The 25,641-nt window shown below is 37.6% G+C and overlaps 2 protein-coding genes, 1 long non-coding RNA gene and 1 other non-coding gene across 4 annotated transcripts; 2 read left to right on the forward strand and 2 right to left on the reverse strand.

Moving 5' to 3' along the window:
- The first annotated feature begins 11,490 nt into the window (after positions 1 to 11,490).
- LOC110894623 (putative clathrin assembly protein At1g25240) lies at positions 11,491 to 12,813 on the forward strand. The gene has a single exon (XM_022141838.2). The coding sequence runs from the start codon at positions 11,621 to 11,623 to the stop codon at positions 12,500 to 12,502; it is 882 nt and encodes a 293-aa protein (XP_021997530.1). The 5' UTR covers positions 11,491 to 11,620; the 3' UTR covers positions 12,503 to 12,813.
- Positions 12,802 to 14,733, reverse strand: LOC110894624 (protein BASIC PENTACYSTEINE2). Its single transcript, XM_022141839.2, has 2 exons — positions 14,579 to 14,733; positions 12,802 to 13,780 (listed from the first exon to the last, which is right to left on the reverse strand). Exon 2 carries the CDS (start codon positions 13,773 to 13,775, stop codon positions 12,900 to 12,902), a length of 876 nt encoding a protein of 291 aa, XP_021997531.1. The 5' UTR covers positions 13,776 to 13,780; positions 14,579 to 14,733; the 3' UTR covers positions 12,802 to 12,899.
- A 3,517-nt stretch (positions 14,734 to 18,250) lies between these two features.
- Positions 18,251 to 18,357, reverse strand: LOC118485266. The gene has a single exon (XR_004875571.1). It is a non-coding gene; the product is annotated as a small nucleolar RNA R71 (small nucleolar RNA).
- Positions 18,358 to 24,248: 5,891 nt separating this feature from the next.
- LOC110896583 lies at positions 24,249 to 25,291 on the forward strand. Its single transcript, XR_002568010.2, has 3 exons — positions 24,249 to 24,380; positions 24,914 to 24,967; positions 25,232 to 25,291. It is a non-coding gene; the product is annotated as an uncharacterized LOC110896583 (long non-coding RNA).
- Positions 25,292 to 25,641: the final 350 nt, after the last annotated feature.

Here is a 25,641-nt window from a genome sequence, read left to right on the forward strand (position 1 = left end):
AGATGAAGGCTCGACTTTAGGTGTGTTCCCTTTAGGGAATCTTTTCTTCAACTGCAATTGATTCATATCTTTCGATATTTTTCAATTTTTATGCAGAGGGTAAGCTTTTAAAGCGCGTAAAGTATTATACGAGGTCTATGCCATTGCTTCCGCAATATCAGAAGACTAGGTATAAGACCCCAGATATCAAACAGTATAAAGACCAAATATCTCAGAACCAGGCAATCTCTCAAACAAGATTTTGGGGGTTACCCATATATTTGAGAGATGTTCCCCATGAGATAAGTAAGTAATGATATTTAGGTTTATATCTCGATAACAATCTACTAAGCGTGTAAAAACCTACTGGCATATCATCAGTGAGACCGTTTATCACATTTTAACATTCCATTTCTTTAGTGTACTGTGATTGTCTACTGATGTACTATTATTTCTTATTTTTACACAAAAACTCAATTTTGAATTTTATCATGTTTTTGGCTTTTTCAAATTTTCTAATGTTTTTGGATTTTCTGAAATTTTCTTACTCCCCCTAAAATTCAAAACATTTAAAGAAAATTTGATAACCGATGTAGATAGCTTTGTTTCGCCATCCATTTTCTGCTTCACATGCTCTGTTTTGCAGAAAATATACCCCCATGATTTACAACACATTGATATTTTACAGTTTCAAAACCGTTTTTCAATCTTGTGAAATTAATCATGTTTGTTCTGCCGTGAGGGTTTCGGCATATTCACTCAACATATTTTTGAATTTTTGATTTTTGACAAAATTTAAAAACAAACATATTTTTGATTTTTCAAATTTTTGACAAAATAAAAACATATTTTTGGTTTTTAAATTTTTTAATTTTTAAGGTTTTTGAAATATGGTTTATTTATTTACAGAAATCAAACAAACTCCCTGTTTAACAGTCGCAGGGACCAGCAGCCTTCTCTTCTCGTGCCAGGCTGCTCCGACACTCCTCTTGGTAACATTCAGTTTTCTTCGAAAGCACCTGCACATTCAACTTAATTCAATCACTTGAACAAGTTAGCCCAGGTCTGTTTGACCTTAGGCATTTCAACAGAATATGCTTTATTCAATTTTGGAAAATTTTTGTTGTTTTGTACAAACAACTTTTCATCTTTTACATCATCCTTTTTGATTGAATCAATTTTCTGTTCGGAAATAGTTTGTGTCTTAACCACCCAACTTTGACCTTTTGAAGCACTTCTTTTATAAAAATGTGATTCATTTTGAACGTTTTGATTTTGAACAACAATTTTTGGTTTCCAAAACTGATTTGGTTTCGTTGCGTCGACAGTTGTTTTCCAATTTTGTGTTGTTCTAAATCTGGGTGTCACTGGTTTTCATGTTTGTTGTGAGCCAGTCTTTGAAAATATCGGCTTCCAAGTTTGCTTTGAATCAAACTTGGTTGACTTCTGATTCACAACATCAGACTTCTTTTTCGTCTCAACACCAACATGTTTCAGATTTGGACACTTGTGTGCAAGATGTACAGTTTGATCACACTTAAAACATGTTCTCTTGGAGACATCTTTGACCTGTTGTTGTTGCCTTTTCTGAGTATAGAACTCTTCATTAGACTGTCGTCTAAAATTGAGTTCTTTCTCTACTTCTGAACTTGTTCCGTGAACAAAATTTATCTTTGTTTGATAATCTGGCATTTCATTTCTCTTCCGATTTTGTTTCCTTTTATAACCCAACCCAGCTTTCATGTTTTTCTTTTTGTAACCAGGTTTGTTATAAAAAGTTTTGTGACTCTTTCCAGCAAACTTTGGAATCTCGGACTTTTCAATTTCAATCATTTTGAAAACTTTGTCAATCTTTTCTGAAATCACATTCTGAATTGGGACTTCAAGATCTGAGAATAATTTGTCTGATCCAATCATGGTATATACCAATCCTTTTGAATCATCATTTGCCTTTTTCTCAGATTTTGAGTTTTTCAGATATCCTTCATGAAAACTACCTTCATTTTCATCCTGTGATTCAGATTTACCTGTATCAACTGACTCTTCTTTCAAAACGCTTTCAACGACCTTACCTACCACCTTCTCGTCATCATAGAACGTGAATTTTTCCTCAAACGGTGGTGGTACTTGATGATACTCTGAGCCAATTCCTTTCTTGTTTTGCTCAGAATCTTTACCATCCGGTTTTAGATTGAAAATGCGTTCAAGAACATATGATGAAGCGTGATAACTGTGTAACTTGTTATTATCTTGTTCTAAATCAGCTATTTTACGCTTTAGCTTAGCAACATCTTCAATGTAAGAATTTACAACTTGTTGCTTTATTTCATACTGTCGCTTAAGCGTGTCACTTGTTTCAGAACAATATTTCAATCTTGATTGAACAAGTTTCATTTGACTTTTCACATCTTCATATGACTCTTTTGTAATGTGATAAGCCAATTTTATTGAATCGTATTCCTTTTTCATTTCTTGGAAAGAATTTTCTTTTTGTAAACACTCTTCAGTCATTTTTGAAACTTTTTCTTTTAATATCTCATTTTCTTTTTCTAAATTCTTGCATTTTTGTGTGAGCTTTTCGTCATTTTCTTTCAAAACTTTTTCGTTTTCTAACATCTCTTTTCATTTAGAGTAAATTGCCATTTTAGTCCCTGAGTTTTGTTCAAATTTGCCATTTTGATCCAAATAGTTTTTTTTTGCATCTGAGTCCCTGACTTATACATTTTGTTGCCATTTTGATCACTTTGCCTAACTCCATCCAAAAACCCAGTTACTCTTTTCAATTTAAACCTTTTCAGTTGCCATTTTGATCCAATTCTTAAAAAAAACATAAAAATTCTAAAAATCCAAATAATTCTAAAAAATCCAAAAAATCCGTTTCGGCGCGAACCGTTTCGAACACGAACCGTTTTGGCGCGAACCGTTTCGAACACGATCCGTTTCGAGCTGAACCGTTTCGACACGAACCGTTTCGACGCGAACCGTTTCGACCCGTACCGTTTCGAAGCCGAACCGTTTCAAGCCGAACCGTTTCGACCCGTACCGTTCCGACCCGAACCGTGCCGTATCGAACCGAACCGTTTCGACCCGAACCGTTTCGAGCTGAACCGTTTCGACGCGAACCGTTTCGACCCGTACCGTTTCGAAGCCGAAAACACTTCGGTTCGATACGGTACGGGTCGAAACGGTTCGGTTCGAAACGGTTCACGTCGAAACGGTACGGTTCGAAACTGTTCGGCTCGAAACGGTTCAGGTTCGAAACGGTACGGTTCGAAACGGTTCGGGTCGAAACGGTTCGCGTCGAAACGGTTCGGTTCGATACGGTACGGGTCGAAACGGTTCGGTTCAAAACGGTTCGCGTCGAAACGGTTCGGTTCGATACGGTACGGGTCGAAACGGTTCGGTTCAAAACGGTTCGCGTCGAAACGGTTCGGTTCGAAACGGTTCGGTTCGAAACGGTTCGCGTCGAAACGGTACGGTTCGAAACGGTACGGGTCGAAACACTTCGCGTCGAACCGCTTCGCGTCGAAACGGTTCGGGTTCGAAACGGTACGGGTCGAAACGGTTCGTGTCGAAACGGTTCGGCTCAAAACGGTTCGCGTCGAAACGGTACGGGTCGAAACGGTTCGCGTCGAAACGGTTCGGTTCGATACGGTATGGGTCGAAACGGTACGGTTCGAAACGGTTCGCGTCAAAACGGTACGGTTCGATACGGTACGGGTTCGAAACGGTTCGCGTCGAAACGGTTCGGTTCGATACGGTATGGGTCGAAACGGTTCGGTTCGAAACGGTACGGGTCGAAACGGTTCGTGCCGAAACATTTAATGATTTTTGGATTTTTTAGAATTTTTTTGATTTTTTAGAATTTTTATGATTTTTTAGAATTTTTTTTTATTTTTATATTTTTTTGAATTTTTATGATTTTTTAGAATTTTTTGAATTTTTTGGAATTTTTTTGATTTTTTGGAATTGGATCAAAATGGCAACTGAAAACATTTTTTAAGGAAATCCCCAAAATACCCCTATTACAAACTGGGTTTTTGGATGGAGTTAAACAAAATGATCAAAATCGCAACAAAATGTAAAAGTCAGGGACCTAGATGCAAAAAAAAAACTATTTGGATCAAAATGGCAAATTTGGACAAAACTCAGGGACTAAAATGGCAATTTACTCTTTCATTTATTTTTGAAAACTTCTTCGATTTTAGTGAATTCAAGACCTCTTGTTCTGATTTTTTCATCTTTTTCAGTACAAGCACTGCACGTTTCCATGCATTTCTTGCACTGTTCAGCAGTTTCATTTAAAACTTCAGTATCGATTTTTACCTCAGTGATTGGCCCTTTGGCTTTAGCTTCCGTCTGTGTCTGATTAGCTTCACTCTTCTTTTGTTCCTCACCAATACCAGCACTATCATCCACTTCAATCGAACTTTCCTTCTTCACTTCATCATCACCAACCTGTTGTTCTTTAGTAACAACTTCTTTTTTGTAACACCCCGAAAATATAAATCTTTATATTAGAAATTTAAGGATTTAATAAACAAGAATTAACTAGCTAGGAATTTTAACCTAGTTAAAATTACAAGCCTAGAAATAACTAACACTAGGTTAAAAACACTAGTACTTAAAGCTAGATGATAAGTGAGGGACTAAACTTGCCAAAGAATGAAAGTTAAATGCTGAATTGAAACAAAACTCACCAAATACACCATTTTGGGTGTGTCTGGTCGAACAAGAGGAAGGGGGGCGACCAGGGTATTCTCCAAACCCTAGCTTCACACTAAAATTTGCAAAATTGAAGCCTCAAATCCGTCCCAAATCGAATTCTAAACACAAATTAGTAATCACCTCGTCGTAAGGATCAAAAGGTATGTAAAATCTTGGTACTTTGATCCATCATGAATTCTAGGTTAAATTGTGAAAAACTGAAATTGAGCCTAGATATGCCATGCATGAATGAATGTTGAATTAATATGATGTCTAGAGTCAAACCCTAGGTGATTCCTTGTGAAAACTTTGCATCATGTTTGTAAGGTTTGAGGTTTACATGTTAGGAGACTAATGAGCTTGAAGGAAACTTGATGAATACTAGAACTATGACTATTGTTATAATGAAATCTGAATTGGTAAAGTAAATTCAGAAATATAGATGTCAAGATATATGTGAAATTTACTAATTTAGTGAAATTAGATGTTAATTACAAATCATGAACTTGGTAATAATTATAGAAGAATCTGACCCGTTAGGTGTTTGTTGAAATGCCTAAGTGAGGACTTAAATGTTAAAAATAGGATGAAAACGCAGATTTGATCATGGTTCACAATGATGTGATTATGGTCATGAAAAGAATTCTAAACAATTTGTAAACTGAATTTTCTAGGCAAAGAGTCCGGATCATCAAGCGGACAAGCCGAAGGGAATTCACGGGGGAAAGGCGTGCTCTAAAGGTACGAATTTATCGTTTCGTTACATTATGCCTAATTGTTAGTTTTATGTAGTCATTCTGAAACATGATAATCAAGAATTACCAATATGTCACGAATATGATTAGTATCTTAAACAAGTGAACGGGTCAAAACAAGTGATAAACATGGAATCTTGCATGTCCTGAATGGTGTGTGATTCAGCACCCAAATGGGTCAAACAAGTCTTGTAGTAAGCATGAAGCTAGACACCATTACTTAATACATGATTGTAAATAATGCGTAAGCCGCGTGGCAGACACGCTAAACAAGTTGAGAAACTTTACTCTTAATATAGGAGTTAAGGTTTAGAAGTTGTAAGCATGACAAGTAGCATAAAAGTGTAAACTTGAAGTCTAGAAACAAGCTTGTAGGTTATTCCGTAGACATTCCCTCGTGAGAATAGTCAAATGTTAACGTTGGTAAAATCCGGGTTTGGGTAATTAGCTTAGTCGACTAACAACCCTATGCGAAAGTAAGCTGTTTTGTCGCAGGAAAAGAATCGGCAAAACTGCAAATAAAACAAGAAAACTAGTACAGCAGACACCGTACGGTGGCCATTAAATTGCTACGGTGGGTTTCTACTGAGTTACGGTAGGCCACATTTGTCCAGAGGCCACCGTAACTTACGGTGCTACGGTAAGTTACGGTAGCGCCCAGTTTAAATGTGATTTTATTTTAAATTTTGATTTCTTGAATACGCTTTCGGACCTGTTTTCGAATACGTAAGTTTCAAGGTTCATAATACTAATGTTTGTTTAAAAATTTTCAGTCTCAGGTAATTCAAGTGGTAGGATGAAGATCAAGTAATCAAATCGAACCGAACACATCAAACAACGCTTCCGCATTAGAATCTTTTGTTTTATAACTATGTAAACACTTGAAGTTTAGTCTTGAATAATAACTGGTTTTGGTGATAAATTTTGAAAGTTCATTTTGTAAACCGAACATTTTCGTGGTGAATGCAAGTTTAATTATCATTAAATCTAGTATTATGGACCGGTCTTACATTTTTCTTCAACACTTTCGATCTCTTCCTCTTTTTCTTCAACCTTTGTTTCTTTAGCAGCTTTCTTCAGTTCATCCACCAGATTCTCAACATTCTTCTTCATCCTCTCTTCATCTCCCTGTCTTAGACTCGCAGTCATACATCTCTGATGATTTTATCCAGCTTTTTCTAATAATGCTTATCTTTCTCAACATTTGAATAGTACTCGCCAGATAGAGGGATTACTGCAAGAACATCATTAAAAACCACTTCTTTTGGATGAACAACGGGTTCACCATTTCTGTTGACATAACACTCTCGCTTCTTGTCATATCTTCTATAATTCCTAGCCTCTTCATATTCCTTCTCCATCTCTTCAATCCGATATCCTGCGATACACCCCTCTCTGTATGTTTTCTCATTCAGAATTTCTTCACGACTTCTCTCCTTTATCTTGGTAACAAATGCACGATGTATGTTTGATGATATAGTTCTGCCATGAGCTGTGAACCGATCATCAACAAGATCATCTTCTGGAAGGAATTCGCTCCAGTCAAAACCTTCATCATCTTGAATCACAACACAAGCTCTTGATTTCTCCTTTTCAGGATTATCTTCAATTTGTTTCAACCTTGGTGATTCCTCTCTGTTCTTGTGATAGATCGCCTTTTGATAGTAATCTTCTTTGAACGGATTAGTTCTTTCTTCAACAGCAGAGTTTCTGCATTCTTGTTTGAAATGATCCTTTTGCTTGCATTTGAAGCAGGTCACTTTTGATTTGTCGAAGCCCAGTTTTGTTGATGGTCCACAGATTGATTGTTTGCCAGTAATATCCATGAACCGCTGAGCTCTTCGAATGCAACTTGCCAAACACCATCTTAGATCAATGAGTTCCATCTCTTCTGGATCGATCTGGTCGTAATCTTCCTTTGTCAGTTCGGAATTTCCAATTTTCCCAGCTACCAGATCTTCGTATGATTCCAGAATTGATCCCAACAAACTCATTTGCTGTTTAGCAGCGTTGATGTTCATTGTTGAAGACTTCTTCAGGTTCTTCAGAGTTTGATGTTGTTGATGATGAATGATATCCTGGATCGTAACTTGATGAGCTTTTCTATGGTTCTTTTGACTGTTCAACACTAAATGCCGTCTTTGGTGATTCATTTACAGTCACCTGAGGTACACTGCCCTTGTAGTAAAGACCGACATTCTGTTGATGCGAAGAGCTACTCATCTTGTTCTGTTTCTGCAATTCAAGCTCATGAGTTTCAATCTTTTCAATCAACACGTCGAGAGTAATTGTTTCATACAACACATCATTTTTCAAAATAAAAACAAACGTTTGCCACTGATCAGCTCGTGGTAACGCTTCAATGATTTTATCAATAATTTCCTCACGTGTTTTTATGATTCCAAATCTATCAAGCTCAATTTTTAAATGACAAAATCGCTCAATCATTTGTCTCACCGACTCTCCTTTTAGACTGTCAAACAGATCAAATTCCTTTTTTAGTAAAGCAATTTTATTCTTTTTAATCTGTTTACCACCCTCAGATTTAACCTTCAAAGCTTCCCAAACCGATTTAGAGGAACCATCATGAACAAGTAATGCAAAAATATCATCTCTAATCGACTGTTGGATTAGAGCAATCATTCTTTGTTCATATGAGAAGTTCTTTTTGTCTTCAACAGATAAGCTTTTGAGTGGGATTTCTTTTCCTTTGTCATTGACAGGTCTATCATATCCAAACTCCATGCAAAACCAACTTTCATGTGTGTAAGCTTTGGCCCAGTTGATAAATCGTTCTTTCCACCATGTGTAATCTTCAATACTTTCGAGTTTAGGTGGTTTTGAATAAGTCCCATAGAAGTTATCATGTTTAATATTATCATTTATTGCTTTTGTTATGGTTTTAGGTGTAATAGTTGAAGTTTCTGACGATTCTGATGTGACAGCTTTGTAAAACGTGTTGTAAAACTCTTCAGCCATGACGTTTTTCGTTTATCACCTTTGAATCACCTTCAAACGAACAAACAAAAAAAATGATCAGTTTAAAAACTATCAAACAACTAGATCGGATGGGTATTCGATCGAGTGGGGTCAACGAGGGTCAACAGAATAACAATGATCGGATGACAACGGATCGGATGGTGATCCGATCGAGTGACTATCCGACGATTGGCTCCATAATCTATTGACTGCTAGGTGTCGGATGGTGATCCGATCGAGTGAAGATCCGACACTTGGACAATATGTGTTGAGGATCGGATGGTGATCCGATCGAGTGACACCACCGAAGTATCGGATGGTGATCCGATCGAGTGATGATCCGACACTTGAACCTGTGACACAAGCAAATGAAGAGTTTAGAATCGGATGGAAATATCTTGATTTCTCTCAAAATACTTGGAATTTTGATCTGAAATTTTGTAGGCTTATAGTTCAATGATTTTCGCATATAATATCCAAAAATCAGCCAATTTTAACCGTAAAAGCCATGTTAATTTTGCAATTTTCTGAAGAAAAGTGAAGAAGATGTAAAAGTGAAGAAATTTTGAAAAATCTGGATGAAATTGGATCTGAATCGGCTGAATCCTTGTGCGATTCTGTGTGATTGATCCGTGCAATCGAGCTCCTGCTCTGATACCATTTGTAGGATCGGTTTTAGACTCCGAAATGATTGCGAACCGACTCGTGTAACGTGCGGAATCCGTACACGAACGTGACCGAACACACACGACGTAATATAATATGTGATTCTATTGATAAATCTGAAAACGTACAAGCACCTGAATCACGACGTCACTTTCTCTCTCTAGACTTTCTCTCTCTAGCTCTAGATCTCCAAATCTCAAATGTGGCAAAAAGTTCTAAACTCTAACCCTAACACTTCTATTTATAGGCCAAGGCTTTAATGAGAGTTCTCATTAATTACAGAATTGCCACCTTCCCTTTTCCTACATATTACAATATAAAGTCTAGAGTTAATCTGTTTCAACTACGAATTGGATTGACGAAGGCGATAGACATTACTGCACTAACATTTTGCGACATGTGTCAGTCCAGTCTGCAAAGGGGCGTTATGGGGCGATATTCATAAATGGGTGTAGTAGGATAATTCAATAATGCCCCATCAATGATTACCCAATTATTATTTTTTAAATTAAAACTAATAAAATTTCATTAAGTGAAAAATACATTACTAAAAAAAATAAAAACCGAAAAAAGAAATAAAAAATTACAATGCTAAAAAAAATAAGAAAACCGAAAAAAACTAATAATCTAGAGTCCGTATTTTTGACGGATTTGTTGCCGACACATTTGCGCTAGGATCAACGCGTCGCCTACGAGAGCTCGATGGGTTTAGACAAAAATTCTGTCTTTCTCCATTTGTCTCGATTCTTGTATCAGGACAAATTTTTTGTTTTCGGTGTTTCTTTCTTGCATAGTCTCTAAACGCCTATGACCGAGATCTCGAATGATTATACTTTGGTTCATCAACAAAATAATAATTCATATGATTTTCCTTACCTTTAGGCAATCATGTTTGACAATTTTTTTGGAATGCCCGACGACGTTGTCGTGTTTCCCGCTTCGGCTTTCTCAAGCATCTTTTTGAAAAAAAAAGTAAGCGACTATCAGTTTGAAAAATCGTCTTCGAAATTGTCAAGCGGTAAAAAAAATGCCCAAGTCGTCATATGAGAAATTAGCCATTTAGAAAATAATATTGACTAGAGCGAAAATGATATAAAATTTGAGTGAGAATGATATAAGATTAGAGTGAAATGAAGAATGAGGTGATTATTAATAAGGTAAAGAAATAAATAAAATATATATTTTTTATTAATGTTAAACGACCATATGACCGTTGGATGGTCAACGATGCATTGAACAACAACAATTTAACGCGGGTTGTTCTTGTGGGTTGCCTAATCCGCTCGCCTAACCCGCATGGATGATGATGGTGTTCTGGCCCTGGTTCAAACCCGGGAGGGGTTACTTACATGTGCCCCCATCCCCTAAAACGTGTGAGCCGTACATTTTAGTTAATTTTCACGTTTTAGTTGTTTAGTTTGACTGCATTCCGAAAATTTTAAATTTAGTAAACTGCTAAAATGGTCCCTGAGATTTGATCACTTTTGTCATTTTAGTTCAAAACTCAAACCTTTTGAATCTGGGTCCCTGTGGTTTCAGTTTTGTTGTCATTTTCATCCAAAATCAAAATCTGGTTAGATTTTTCAGTTAACATAACTTTTTTGTCCTTTTGTTGCCTTTAATGAAGGACAAAATGGTCTTTTAACGTTATATTTTAACAAATTAAAACAAATCTAACCATTTTGCTCTTTATTAAAAGGGAGAAAAAAAAGTTTGAATATTAACTGAAAAATCTAACCAGATTTTATTTTTGGATGAAAATGACAACAAAATTGAAATTACAGGAATATGGATTCAAAAGGTCTAGAATTATACTAAAATGACAAAAGTAGCTGAACCGGGTCCATTTTTACACTTTACTCATTTAAATTTTAAGAATTGTCAAGACTTGAGTGGTTCAGATTTAACGAGGGTTGAATATTAGGTGAGATATGACATAAAACTGAGATGATGGTCCATGAAAGGCTACTTCTTGTCATGTCATGTCATGTATCAAATACATAAAACATGTTGTTAAAAATAAAATAAAATAATAGACATAAACTATGGACACCCTACTTTGTCGCATCTAAGGGATTAACGTGTTTCAGGTTGAAAGGTTAAATAGTTTGATATTAACACAACCCATATTTTTATACGTGTTAAAAACATCAATCATAACTCGCAAGCACTTAAAATTGTGTAAACCGTTAACGACATGCTTAATCCATTTACCAGACCATGTCTAACGGGTAGACGGATTATAATTAAGTTGCAAACGTTTTAGTCAGATCATTGTGTTGTAAAAGAACGAGTTAACGGGTAGACCCAATTAACTAAACGAGATAAAGAGAACCCGTGTACCAATTAAGGAAATTACTATAGGTATATACAAACTTTGCCACAGAAATAACAAATGGCAAAAACTATTAAAGCGCTTAATCACAGAAAAATTAGAAAACACAATCATTTGATGTATAAGAGAAAAAAAACCTAAGAAAAATATGCCCAATACAAAGGGAATTGGTTCAACAAAATAAAAGTCGGTAATCGGTATGGAAAGGGCTTCCGATGCGTTAAAAGACACAATTAGTCTTTTCTTAGTGAATGTGACTCCTTGTTTAGCGTATCGGAATCCCGACATTGAGGTTGCTGTCATAAAAGCCACCAGCCACGATAACTCCCACATCGATTACCAAAGCGCTCAACGCATATTTGCATGGATTCGTGTTTCAGGTCATTATGTCCATCCAGTCATGTCAGCCCTTTCTACAAGGATGGAAAGGACCCACAACTGGACGGTGGCATTAAAAGGCCTCATGCTTTTGCATGGGATCACCAGTTGCAAAGTCTCCACGGTTCAAAAGATTGGCAAATTACCATTCGATCTCTCGAATTTCAAAGACCGAAACCCTAATTTGTATCACTACGAGGCGTTCATTCGAGCTTACTACAGATATCTCGATATAAAAACGTCTTTTATGCAACGACATTCACGGGAAGAGAAAAAAGGAAGTATCCGAGACGGAATCAAACAGAAGACGAAACAAGTGTCTATGATGCAAGATCTTGTATGGTTACAAGATCTCCAAGATTTGCTGGATATGTTACTTGAGATCAAACCACAATCAGAGAAGATGATGAATGTGTTGGTTCTTGAAGCAATGGATTGCATTATGATCGAGATATTCGATATTTATAGTCGGATTTGCAAGGGCATCGCGGAGGTTCTCATGAGGGCATATTCCATCGGAAAACCTAAAGCGCAAATGGCATTCTCGATTCTTCAGAAATCAGCCGTTCAAGCCGAGAATCTATCGCAGTACATCGATTTTTGCAAAGAGTTCGGGGTTGACAAAGCATCGGAATGCCCCAAAATCGCGCACATCAATGAACACGATATTCGCGCACTTGAGCAGGTACTAAACAGGAAATAAAGTCAACGAAAACCGATTCCTTGCGGCTTGACGTACCCAAAAATGCTTTGATAAACCGTCGAATGTGACACACATGTTTGATTTGTTTGATCTCGATGTTAAACGTGAACCGATTGCTAAATCTTCATGTTCTTATGTTATAAGATACCAACAACGCCATACCGATCGCTTTTACATCTAACAAATTAGCTAAACTGCAACAATATAGCACAATAAGATCAAAATTGAAAAGTAACAAATGATTGAGATCAAGAATGTCATCTGGAAACCTACAAATCTTAAAAAAAAAAAAAAAAAAAAAAAAAAAAAAACAGAGTTCATAACCTACGGTTAAATTCGTTGACTAGTTACATAGGACCCGACAACAGACCGGACACGGTCCTTGATTACCTTAAATCTACCTGATGGTGACAAACTTGTTGGTACCATGTTTAGCCCAGTAAGTTCTCAAATCAATTGCATTAGCAAAATTGTATCCTTCAGATGCTAGTTTCTCTAGAACCTTCTTGAAAGCACCCTGACTCATCTTCCGTCCTGCAATTCTCGCGCCGCGACGTTTAGTACTCATCGGAAGTGGGTACATTGATATTGTGGTGGTGCAACACGCCGACTGCCAACCACCGAACCCCCATCGGTAACATTGTTGTGGAGACCCTGTACACGTGCAAACAGGAATCGGGATTCCGGAAATGTCCATATCGATCCCGTTAATCACAACGTCGACACCCCTTTTGATTGTTTTCGCACGGTCTTTTGGCGTCGAAGGGTTTTTCTTCTGTTTCTTCGATCTCGAACTTTTCGGGGTGGCGGTTGTTGATCCTCTTTTCTTAACAGGACCACCATCATTTCCGCCATTGATTCCACCGCAATCTCCGCCACCATCCCCGTCGCCACTACCGCCAATGTCTTTACTAACAACCACATTGTCCTCTACACTCATATTATTATTATTATTCAACACAGGATCTTTACACATATCAAGCGGTGGCACCATGTGGATCGGGTGCGACATATGAAGGAGTCTTTCTCTTTGTATCCAACCGTCTCGCATATAGTTCATCGGTCCAGGCGGCTCGGAGACCACCCGGGTGTGAGGATGGTGGTAAGTCGATACATTCGGGTTAACCATAATCGGGTTTTCTCGTGCCGAAAGAAACGGTTTCGGGTCCCTATGATCCACCATTGGAGACATCAGTTGCAGCCCAAGATGTTCCTTGAATGAAGGAGGCTCATAATATCCCCAATTTCGCATATTCAATCCATCATCATCCATTGTAACTACATATGCATACAAAGAACCAACACAAAGATAAACAATTCAGGGTTTTTATAAAGATTCATCATACATGTGCCAAATCAGTCAATATTGGTCAAAATCAGCAAAATCCAAACTTGAAGGGTTTTCATCAAAATTGACCCAAATCAGTCAAAATTGGTCAAAATTAATCAAAGTCAGCCAAAATCCAAACATTAGGCTTTTTACAAAGAATCATTAAAATTGAACCAATTCAGTTAAAAATGGTCAAAATCAATCAAATTCAGCCAAAATCCAAAATTTAGAGTTTTTAAAGAATTATCAAAATTGACCCAGATCAGTCAAACTTGGTCAAAATCAGCCAAAATCAAAACAATTTACCCAAAATTGACCAACAAAAAACAATCTTTTTACACCCAATTTAAACATACCAGCTCAATCAAGACCTAACAGCTCAAATTAAACAAAACCCCTAATTTCACAACCATAAAGATCGAATTTTTAGGGTTTCAATGCTAGATCTAAGCTAAAAGTTAACAAACCCAAACAGATCTAAGCTCCAAATATACTAATTTAGCAACAAATATGATAAAACAATGCAAAAAGAACATGGGTCTTGTTATAAACAATCAAAACAAGCAAAATTCAACATTTAATTTCAGATCAAGAAAAGGGAGAAAGCCCAGATCTTGATGCAAAAAAAGATCATAATGGGCCACAATACAGCAAAACAGAAACATATTTTGTAAGTGAGAGAAACAACAGTTCATATATATGTATAGATATATATAGAGAGAGAGAGGGAGAGAGAGAGAGATTACCTGTGCGGTGTGGGTAAACAAGTCTTTTAGGGTTTGGCTCTGGAGAGAGGAGAGAGGAGAGAGAAAGAGAAGGGTTGAAATTGGGGTGAGGTTGTATATGTATCAAAAATATTTTCTACATGGAACAAAAAAGGAAATGTGTTAGCTTGTGTTGTGTTGCTTGAGCTTTCAGGCAGCTGTCTATTTTGAACTAATCACTACTCAACAAGGTCTAATATGTGAAATTTAGATCGAAACATATGCCTTTTTTTGTAATATAAAAAGTTCTAATGCTTTTTGACTTTAACTTTTGAAAATATGTGATATTTAGATTGATGGGTTGATGTGGAATAGAGTTTTGATAAATGATTGAATAAAAAAGACTAAACTGCGAAAATGTTCCTTCAGGTTTGGTCACTTTTGTCACTTTAATCCAAAACTTAAACCTTTTGAATCTGGGTCTCTGTGTTTTCAATTTTGTTGTCATTTTCATCCAAAATCAAAATCTAGTAAGATCTTTCAGTTACCATCCAGTTTTTTGTTCCTCCCTTTTAATGAAGAGCAAAATGGTCAAATTTTTTTAATTTGTTATAACAAAATGTTAGAAGACCATTTTGTCCTTCATTAAAAGGGGAAAAAAATAAAAAAAAACTGGATGCTCACTAAAAAATCTAACCAGATTTTAATTTTGGATGAAAATGACAACAAAATTGAAATCACAGGAACCCAAATTCAAAAAGTTTGAGTTTTAGACTAAAGTGACAAAAGTGATCAAATTTCAGAGACCATTAAAAAAATGAAACGAGTAGAAGTAGACATTTACAGAAAAAGAAGAGTAAATTGTTAAAATCATCATTGAGGTTTGTGCATGTTTGTCATTTTCATCCAAAACAATTTTTTTTTGTATAATATAGTTTTTCACTTTTGAGATTTTTTGCCATTTTCATCCAAACGTCTAATTTGCTTAATTTTTTTTTATCAAACATTTGGATGAAAATGACAAAAAATCACAAATCTTAGGGACGATTTTGGCAAAAAAGTCAGACGTTTGGATGAAAATGACAAAAAAATCCTAAAAGTGAAGGACTATATGATACAAAAATGTTGTTGATGTGTGTAAAATGCAACATATAAAACACATCAATTAAGGCATAAAACTAACCCTTTTTAAGTACTAATGTTGGAAAAAGAGTGTTTTTGTCTTCCTTTTGTATTTTCAGGATGAAATGAGCTCAAAATCACAAAAGAAGCAAAAAGACCACTAATTCTACCATAAATACAAGAAAAGGAACAAAAGTGGACTGCCCGGACCCTCAACGGCACCTCCCAAGGCAAAAAGAAGGAAACAGAGTCTGAACACGCCCCGTGTCCAGCGAACACGGGTGCGTGCTCAGGAAGCAGCAGAAAAGACAAACCAGTAGAAGCTTCCATTGCCCACCACGGGGCCGTGTCCAGCGAGCACGGGGGCGTGGTGAAAGTACAGCAGGCGCATTAATTGTAATTCGCAATTACAATTAATGAAGAGAGAGAGTGTCAGGCGGGCACGGGGCCGTGTCCAGCGGACACGGGGCCGTGTCCAGCCTTCTGTTCAGCCTGTAAATAGAGGAGCTTGGCTTCATTCTCTCTCATCCCTTGGCACACCACCTCTCTCACACTTCATCCACCACCCACCACCACCATAACACCATCATCCACCACCATCATCCATTGTCCATCGTAGAGTGTGTGAGTCGTCTCGGGATCCAAGATTGATCGTAAGAGTTCTTGACAATCAAGGCCATGTTTGCCTAAGTCTCTTACATCACTTGGTGAAGACAAGTGTTTAGTATAATACTTTTTATTTTTAATCTTTTGCACTTTTTATTTGGTTTTGTATTAATGACTTTAATAACTAGTTACTTATGTTGAAGGTGATCTTTCCTTATCGTTTGTCCGTGGTGTCTTGGCGTTATTTTACTGTCTATATAAAATAAAAGATTTTCACCATTCATATCTCCACGGTCTATATGGAGGTATGTTGGCTACCTGGTCGGGGGTTAAGGGAACGGTTTGGTAAAGGTCTTGCCCTTGTTCAGCGTTTAGAGGTCCTGCTTGGGACCTGGGTCAAATTTAGTAGGATTTCCTTCAATGCCCATAGGTATTGGATGGCGGGGATCCAAACTCTTTGACCCCCTCATAAGTTAACTACTATTAATACTATAACCCGGCTATTTAGGACTGTATCCCTGCTGACTCAGACTACTTAGCCGAGGGTAACGTCGCCGCCAAAAGCGGGGCCTACCATAATTTGCATTAATAACTTAATTCATTATGTTTCAATAATCCGACCCTTTAGGATTGTATCCTTGCTGACTCAAACTACTGGGTTGAGGGTAACGTCGCCTTCAAAAGAGGGGCCTACTACAATAACTAAGATAATCTCTTAAACAAGTGCAAAAGTGCGAAAATAATCAAAGGTTATACTAATACACGTGTCGGAACCAAGTGATTCATCTTGTCTATCTGTTTTTATTTTATTTTTATTTTCAGCATTTAGTTAGTTTTTATTTTTCTTAGTTTAAAACATTTTTCTAACCTTTTTGATTTGATTAGACGTTGAGGATAAACCGGTATTAAAAGCTCTTGTGTCCTTGGACGACCTCGGTATCTTACCAACACTATACTACGTCCACGATGGGTGCACTTGCCCATATGTGTGTTTAGTGTTAGTAAATATCGTGTTTTATAAATTTAAAACTTGGCTAAAAGTGTAAAAAGGGCTTAAATATATATCTAAAAACATATATACACTAACACGCATCAAGTTTTTGGCGCCGCTGCCAGGGACACAAGGATTTTAAGAAAGTTAGGAATCAACGGCCTAATCATATTTTTATTTTTCTTTAATTTTTAGGATTTTTTTTTATTTTTTAGCTTCTGCAGAGCTCAGCACGGGGCCGTGCCTGGTCGGACACGGGCCGTGCTCAGCAAAGTTACTGGCAGTTTTTGTTTTTCAAGTTACAGAAGGCTGACCACGGGGCCGTGCCGGTGCAACACGGGGCCGTGTCCAACTTCCAGTAACTGGGATCTGGAAAACAATCACTGTATTTCCGACCACGGGGCCGTGTTCGCTCAACACGGGGCCGTGGTGAACCTTCTGACCGACACTCTTTTTTATTTTTATTGCAGGACTTGGAACCCGACACCATCCTCACGTAGTGTATGAGCTCCAGTTCCAATAAAGACATAAAAGAACCACTAGAAGAACCCGAACGCTTTCTCAGAAAAAGGTTAAAAGCCAAAAACCAAGAGAAGGTTTCGGGTGATCCACCCCCAATGGCGGACCAACGTACCCTTATGGATTATCTACGGCCCACCGTAGGTAATCTAGGCGCCGCTATCAATGCTCCGAATGTCGAAGCCAATAACTTCGAGCTTCGACCGCATTTGATACAAATGCTCCAAAACTCCGCAACCTTCCACGGGCTTGCGGACGAGGATCCCCATCTACATATAACTAATTTCTTAGAAATATGTGATACCTTTCGGATCAATGGGGCATCAAACGACGCCATCCGCCTCCGTATGTTTCCATTCTCACTGAAAGACCGAGCGAAAGCTTGGCTCAACACCCTCCCAGCTGGATCGGTAAACACCTGGGATGAACTAGCCCAAAAATTTCTATATAAGTATTTCCCTCCTTCTAAAACTGCTAAATTAATGGCTGAAATTAACACATACTCACAAGAGGACGGGGAATCCTTATATGAAACATGGGAAAGGTTCAAGGAGCTATTACGCAAGTGTCCCCATCACGGCCTCGCAATATGGCAACAAGTATCCACTTTCTACAATGGATTGTTGCCACATACTAGGCAGACACTTGATTCTAGCTCCGGGGGACTTTTAGGTAATCGACGCCCACACGAAATATATAATCAAATTGAGGAAATTGCTCAAACCAATTTTCAATGGCACACTCCCCGGGGAAATAAGTCTATCGCCCCGGGCGCCCATAAGGTCGACGAAAGCACCTCTTTACAAGCCCAAATCGATGCCCTTTCTTCAAAAATAAAAAAATTAGAAATGACAAAAACAGTCTCGATTATGGCTTGTGAGGGGTGTGGTGGGTCACATGAAAATTGGAGTTGCATGAAAGAAACGGACGATCAACAAGAAATGGTAAACTACATTGATAATAGACCTAGGCCGCCGGGTCCTCCAACGGGAACCTACAACCAAGGATGGCGAAACCACCCAAACCTTGGTTGGAGGGAAACCGGCAATAGTAGTAACCAACAAACCCAACGAACAAACTTTCAGCAATCAAGGAATGAGTCACAAAATTTCACTCAACAACAAGGTGGACGAGAAAGGCTCGAAGATACTATATCTCGCCTCATCTCCGACACTGATAAGAAAAACTCGGAAAGATTTCTACAATTAGAATCTAATTTTAGGAATCAACAAGCTAGCATTCAAAACATAGAAAAACAAATAAATCAACTAGCACAAAATTTTTCCGAGAGACCGCAAGGCGCATTACCTAGCAATACCGAAACAAACCCAAAGGCGCAAGTTCACCTCATCACACTACGAAACCGCACCGTAGGGCCTGCAGAAGTACCTCCAGCGGCGGAAGAAACGAAGCCAACACATCCGCAGGAAAAGAACTCTCCCCCATCATCAGAGCCTATCAAGGCTCCTCGAGTTCCGTACCCCGGTAGGTTAATTCGTCAAAAAACCAATGAGCAATTCGCAAAATTCGAAAGTTTGTTAAAACAATTGCATGTCAATATTCCTTTTATCGAAGTCCTAACCCAAATGCCCAAATACTCTAAATTTATGAGGGACTTCCTTACACATAAAAAGAAAATTGAAAATTTGCATTTAGTTAATTTAGGCGAAGAATGCTCTGCCCTCGTACTCAATAAACTACCCCAAAAGAAAATCGATCCCGGAAGTTTCACGATTCCATGTTCAATAGGGGAATCACCCGTTCGCAATGCCTTGGCCGACTTAGGGGCTAGCATTAACCTCATGCCCTCATCAATGTTCAAAAGGCTTGGCTTGGGAACCACGAGCCCTACAAAAATAAGCATACAACTCGCTGATCGATTAGTCAAATTCCCACAAGGTGTCATCGAAAATGTCTTGGTAAGGGTAAGCAAATTCGTTTATCCCGTTGACTTTGTCATACTCGACATGGAGGAAGACACCGAGGTCCCCCTTATCCTAGGGAGACCCTTCCTTGCCACAGCACAAGCAGTGGTAGACATGAATGAAGGGACACTGACTTTGAGGTATGGGGACGATGAGGTGAAGTTCGGAGTTGGGAAGAAAATAGAGGACGACGACCCGGTCAATTACATGAAGGTTATTGATTCAAGCTTGGATGCCGCTCTCCGACGGTGTAACTTGGGAAGCAAGGCACTCCACTCAGAAGAGATATAACCAGAAATCGGGTCTAGCCAAGGACCCTTATAAACGTGGCGCACCACGGAGGCATTCCGCGGATCTATCCTTAGTTTAGTTTAATCTTTTAATTTTTGCAGAATAAAACACACTCATGGTGGTAATGGATGAAAAAGGGAACGAGAAAAATGGAACCATGCATGAAGAACAGAGCAAACCGACAAAAATCTCCATTACAGAAGGCTCAACACGGGCCGTGCCCAACCAACACGGCCCCGTGCTGAGCCCCTGCAGAAAAATCACCCAGTTCAGGTAACTGGACACGGGCCGTGTTCAGCGGACACGCCCCCGTGTCCAGGCTTCTGTTTCAATTCTGTAATTTTTGTTACTGGCACTTCACCACGGGGCCGTGCCCGGTGAACACGGGGCCGTGTCCAGAGTGCCAGTAACATAAATATTTGCTTTTTAACACACTTTTATACATTTTAATCAACCAAAAATATTGTTTTTGGACACATTGAGGACAATGTGTAATTTAAGTGTGGGGGGGGATGCTAAAACCTTGAAATTTTGCAAAATCCTAAACACAAGCCTTACACAAAACTCTATTGGAACCGCTAAACACCCCAAATTTTTTTCAAAAACTTTTTCATTTTTTTTATTTTTATTTACTTGTCTTAGTTTAAGTTGGGAAGAACAAGTCTAAAAAGGTTATATTTTTACAAGTTTACAACCGATAGCGTCGTGATAAAAAAAGGAACCAACATAAGAAAATTATGAAACGGCATAACAAGTCTAGTTTAAAATTCGATTATATATGCTTGGTCACATTAAAAACCCATTCCCACAAAAGTGAGTTTTGAGCCTTTATTGAGCATAAAAATACACATATTTAGATTAAATGCTCATTTTTCGTTTCTTGTGTGAATAGCCGCTCGGTCCTTACAAATCTAGAACTTGCCACGACGATACATTCCCGGTCCTTACCAACTTAAACCCAAGTAAGTAAATGATGGAGGCATTAGGACTAACTATTTTTCTTTCAAAACCATTATTTTTCATTTTTTTACCTACCCAAAATCCCCCTAGATAGCCCCTTTGAGCCTAAACCTTTCATTTCATTACCCCAAAAACCATTTTTACCCACCAAAAACCTTTTTCATTTTTTTTTTCACCCTTTATTTTAGTAACAAGCTCGGTTTTTCGTCAACTTACCCTTTCATGTGACATCAAAAAAAAAAAAAAAAATGATGATGAAGTCAAAAAACAAACAAAAGCTATAAAAAGCTTGTTTGGAGAAATACTTCAAAAATAATAAGTCACTAAAAACAAGGTATTTTACGAAAACCGACGCTTGCTACGATTTTCGCCTTTTTACTAACCACTAACCAACCACCCACCTTTAAACCCAAGCCTTCACCCAAAAAGTCCTCTTGATATTTACAAAGGTAAAAAGTTAAAAAGGAGGAGGATTGATTGCTTGGCAAGCCTATGGAAATACGTAAGTTCCGTGCCGCTCTCGAGTGATTCACTAAAATATACACTTTCGGCCGAGTGTTGAGTGATCTCCCGTGAGGTATGTGAACTTGTATATAAATGGAATTTTAATAAGGCATGTTATGCCCAACTAAGTAGTTTATCTTATGAAAAGTTCAAAATAAATCATAACGAATAGGATTGTAAATAAATAAAAATAAAGCCTATAAAAACCTTGGATTCCCGACACTCTAGGACAAGCTAAAAAACTTCTCTTCTACCTATTCCATTTGGGAGTGTAAGCCACATTTAAAGAGTTTTGCTTGAGGACAAGCAAAAGTTCAAGTGTGGGGGTATTTGATGTGTGTAAAATGCAACATATAAAACACATCAATTAAGGCATAAAACTAACCCTTTTTAAGTACTAATGTTGGAAAAAGAGTGTTTTTGTCTTCCTTTTGTATTTTCAGGATGAAATGAGCTCAAAATCACAAAAGAAGCAAAAAGACCACTAATTCTACCATAAATACAAGAAAAGGAACAAAAGTGGACTGCCCGGACCCTCAACGGCACCTCCCAAGGCAAAAAGAAGGAAACAGAGTCTGAACACGCCCCGTGTCCAGCGAACACGGGGGCGTGCTCAGGAAGCAGCAGAAAAGACAAACCAGTAGAAGCTTCCATTGCCCACCACGGGGCCGTGTCCAGCGAGCACGGGGGCGTGGTGAAAGTACAGCAGGCGCATTAATTGTAATTCGCAATTACAATTAATGAAGAGAGAGAGTGTCAGGCGGGCACGGGGCCGTGTCCAGCGGACACGGGGCCGTGTCCAGCCTTCTGTTCAGCCTGTAAATAGAGGAGCTTGGCTTCATTCTCTCTCATCCCTTGGCACACCACCTCTCTCACACTTCATCCACCACCCACCACCACCATAACACCATCATCCACCACCATCATCCATTGTCCATCGTAGAGTGTGTGAGTCGTCTCGGGATCCAAGATTGATCGTAAGAGTTCTTGACAATCAAGGCCATGTTTGCCTAAGTCTCTTACATCACTTGGTGAAGACAAGTGTTTAGTATAATACTTTTTATTTTTAATCTTTTGCACTTTTTATTTGGTTTTGTATTAATGACTTTAATAACTAGTTACTTATGTTGAAGGTGATCTTTCCTTATCGTTTGTCCGTGGTGTCTTGGCGTTATTTTACTGTCTATATAAAATAAAAGATTTTCACCATTCATATCTCCACGGTCTATATGGAGGTATGTTGGCTACCTGGTCGGGGGTTAAGGGAACGGTTTGGTAAAGGTCTTGCCCTTGTTCAGCGTTTAGAGGTCCTGCTTGGGACCTGGGTCAAATTTAGTAGGATTTCCTTCAATGCCCATAGGTATTGGATGGCGGGGATCCAAACTCTTTGACCCCCTCATAAGTTAACTACTATTAATACTATAACCCGGCTATTTAGGACTGTATCCCTGCTGACTCAGACTACTTAGCCGAGGGTAACGTCGCCGCCAAAAGCGGGGCCTACCATAATTTGCATTAATAACTTAATTCATTATGTTTCAATAATCCGACCCTTTAGGATTGTATCCTTGCTGACTCAAACTACTGGGTTGAGGGTAACGTCGCCTTCAAAAGAGGGGCCTACTACAATAACTAAGATAATCTCTTAAACAAGTGCAAAAGTGCGAAAATAATCAAAGGTTATACTAATACACGTGTCGGAACCAAGTGATTCATCTTGTCTATCTGTTTTTATTTTATTTTTATTTTCAGCATTTAGTTAGTTTTTATTTTTCTTAGTTTAAAACATTTTTCTAACCTTTTTGATTTGATTAGACGTTGAGGATAAACCGGTATTAAAAGCTCTTGTGTCCTTGGACGACCTCGGTATCTTACCAACACTATACTACGTCCACGATGGGTGCACTTGCCCATATGTGTGTTTAGTGTTAGTAAATATCGTGTTTTATAAATTTAAAACTTGGCTAAAAGTGTAAAAAGGGCTTAAATATATATCTAAAAACATATATACACTAACACGCATCAGTTGTTTTGAATGAAAATGACAAACATTCTAAACCTAAAACACGATTTTGGCAATTTACTCGAAAAAGAAGCTTGCAAGTTTATTGTTCCTAGACAAAAAAAGTATCAATTTTTTTTTTCTTCTATAGTATACCTCAATTATGTCTTAGAGACAAAATGTAGGACACATATCAATGTCGATTTTTTTTAGCATAACAGACTTCAATCTTATCAGTTTAAGCTAAAAATCATGTCATAAAAAAATATATGTACACACTTTTCATTCGCATAGTTTAAGCTAAAAATCATATCATACAAAAAAACACATGTAAACACTTTCATTCGCATATTAGCGCCAAATGTACGTTCAACTATACTAATATCAATTCATACATGAGTTGGACTCGTATCCATTCCTTTTCTTTGGCATGGAATTTTGACATTGGCTATCACTATTTTATTTTATAACTAATTTTAGAAACATAAATAGAGAGAACGTTATGTATAATTGTTTATTGATAACAGTAAATTAATCATATCATTAGTCTTTACAATCGTAACATGTAACGCCCCAAAATTTAATTATGTACGTTGCCACGGTACGTTATAAAAATAACTAGGAATGTAAGATTAGTGAGAATGTGAATTAGAAGTTTACTAACTAGGTTGAGTAAGTTATGAGCCCATTTAAATTAAGTGAGCATACATGGAGGGGGAAAATGTAAATAAGAGAAGTTAGGAGATTAAAAGAACAAGTAACACAAACACACACACATATGCGTGTGTTTATGTCGCCAGGAGCAAGCACAGGATGAAACCCCCCTTCTTGTTTCACTAAATTGCACAAATTGAGGCCCTAATCAAGACAATTACTCTTGCATGTTGGTAGATTCTTGATCTTCTAGGTTCATTCAAGCATAAGGTAACAAGAATTTCATGTTTTGATGACTATGAATGTATAGAGTTCCAACAATTCAATGAATCTATATGAGAAGTTGCATGATTATGGTTGATTGCATCACTTAGAACACAATTTACACTTGTATTTGGATGAATTGATGTTGAGCATGAAAAACCCACTTATGATAGAATGGTAGTGATATGTAACATGGAATTTTGATGTAGATTAGTATAATGATGTTGTATGATGATGTTATTAACGAAATGATGTTATGTGGAATCGAATTAGGGTAAAGGTTGTATGAGATTTTGATTGAAATTGTTAGTATTGATGTTATTGTCATGAACTAGTCATGTTATGCATACAAAACTTGTACCTTATGCTTATCTAATGGTATGCACACCAAGTGTTTGTCAAAATGCTTGAATGAGTTGAACATGTGTTATATATTGCTAAATGTCTAGAATAGAGAATTAGTTAGTTGTGAAATTGAAGCTATTGACAAGGGAATGGAAAGAAAGACATGATACTAAGTATGTAATTATGGATTGTAGGAATTAAGGAGGAAAGCTCAAGCCGTTCCGAGTCTCAAACGAAGAACGATAAAGGTAAGTTCTTGCTTACATATTATCACTAGTATGTAATGTTGTAATATATTATTGTCTAATGGTCAAAGTTGTATTATGTAACAAGTCATTATAGGCCGTTTATGTAAACTAGATATGGGTCGAATGAGTTAGAAAGATTATGTGAAAAGTTAAAGAAGCTTATGTTTAGAAAGAAGGTTAAAGAGGTTGTCTTGAGGTCCATATTTGCAATTGATGTTGTAAAAATGTTGTAACAAGGATGACTAACGGTTTGCTTGTATGTAGGTAAAGCGACTTGTTAAATGGCGTCACTCGGATCGAACACACTCATGATGCACGCTTCCGTGAAGAAACCAGTTTTTAGTCAAAACTTTTGTTAAATGCTTTCCTTTTTGTTGCAAACGGGTCTTTTGTAAGCTTTATGATCCGAAAGTACTAGATGTTGAACTTGTAGTTAAAAGACTATGTTAGTTGTTTATGTAAAGTTGGGTTAAAAACTATTGTGGTCGTTATGTTGTTCGTTACTAAGTTAAATGCAGGATTTTTACTTATGAATTATTTGACCCGTTTGGTATTTTTCTCGAATGAAGTTCGTTAGTGTCCTTTTAAGTTTTAGAACCTTACATAACAACAATCGATGGTTGCGATATGCAAGGGGTGCAATGTTATCAACTTAGGAAAATGTAAGAACACGA

This window comes from Helianthus annuus, chromosome 12, assembly GCF_002127325.2.
Source record: "Helianthus annuus cultivar XRQ/B chromosome 12, HanXRQr2.0-SUNRISE, whole genome shotgun sequence".
Classification (NCBI taxonomy): Eukaryota; Viridiplantae; Streptophyta; class Magnoliopsida; order Asterales; family Asteraceae; genus Helianthus; species Helianthus annuus.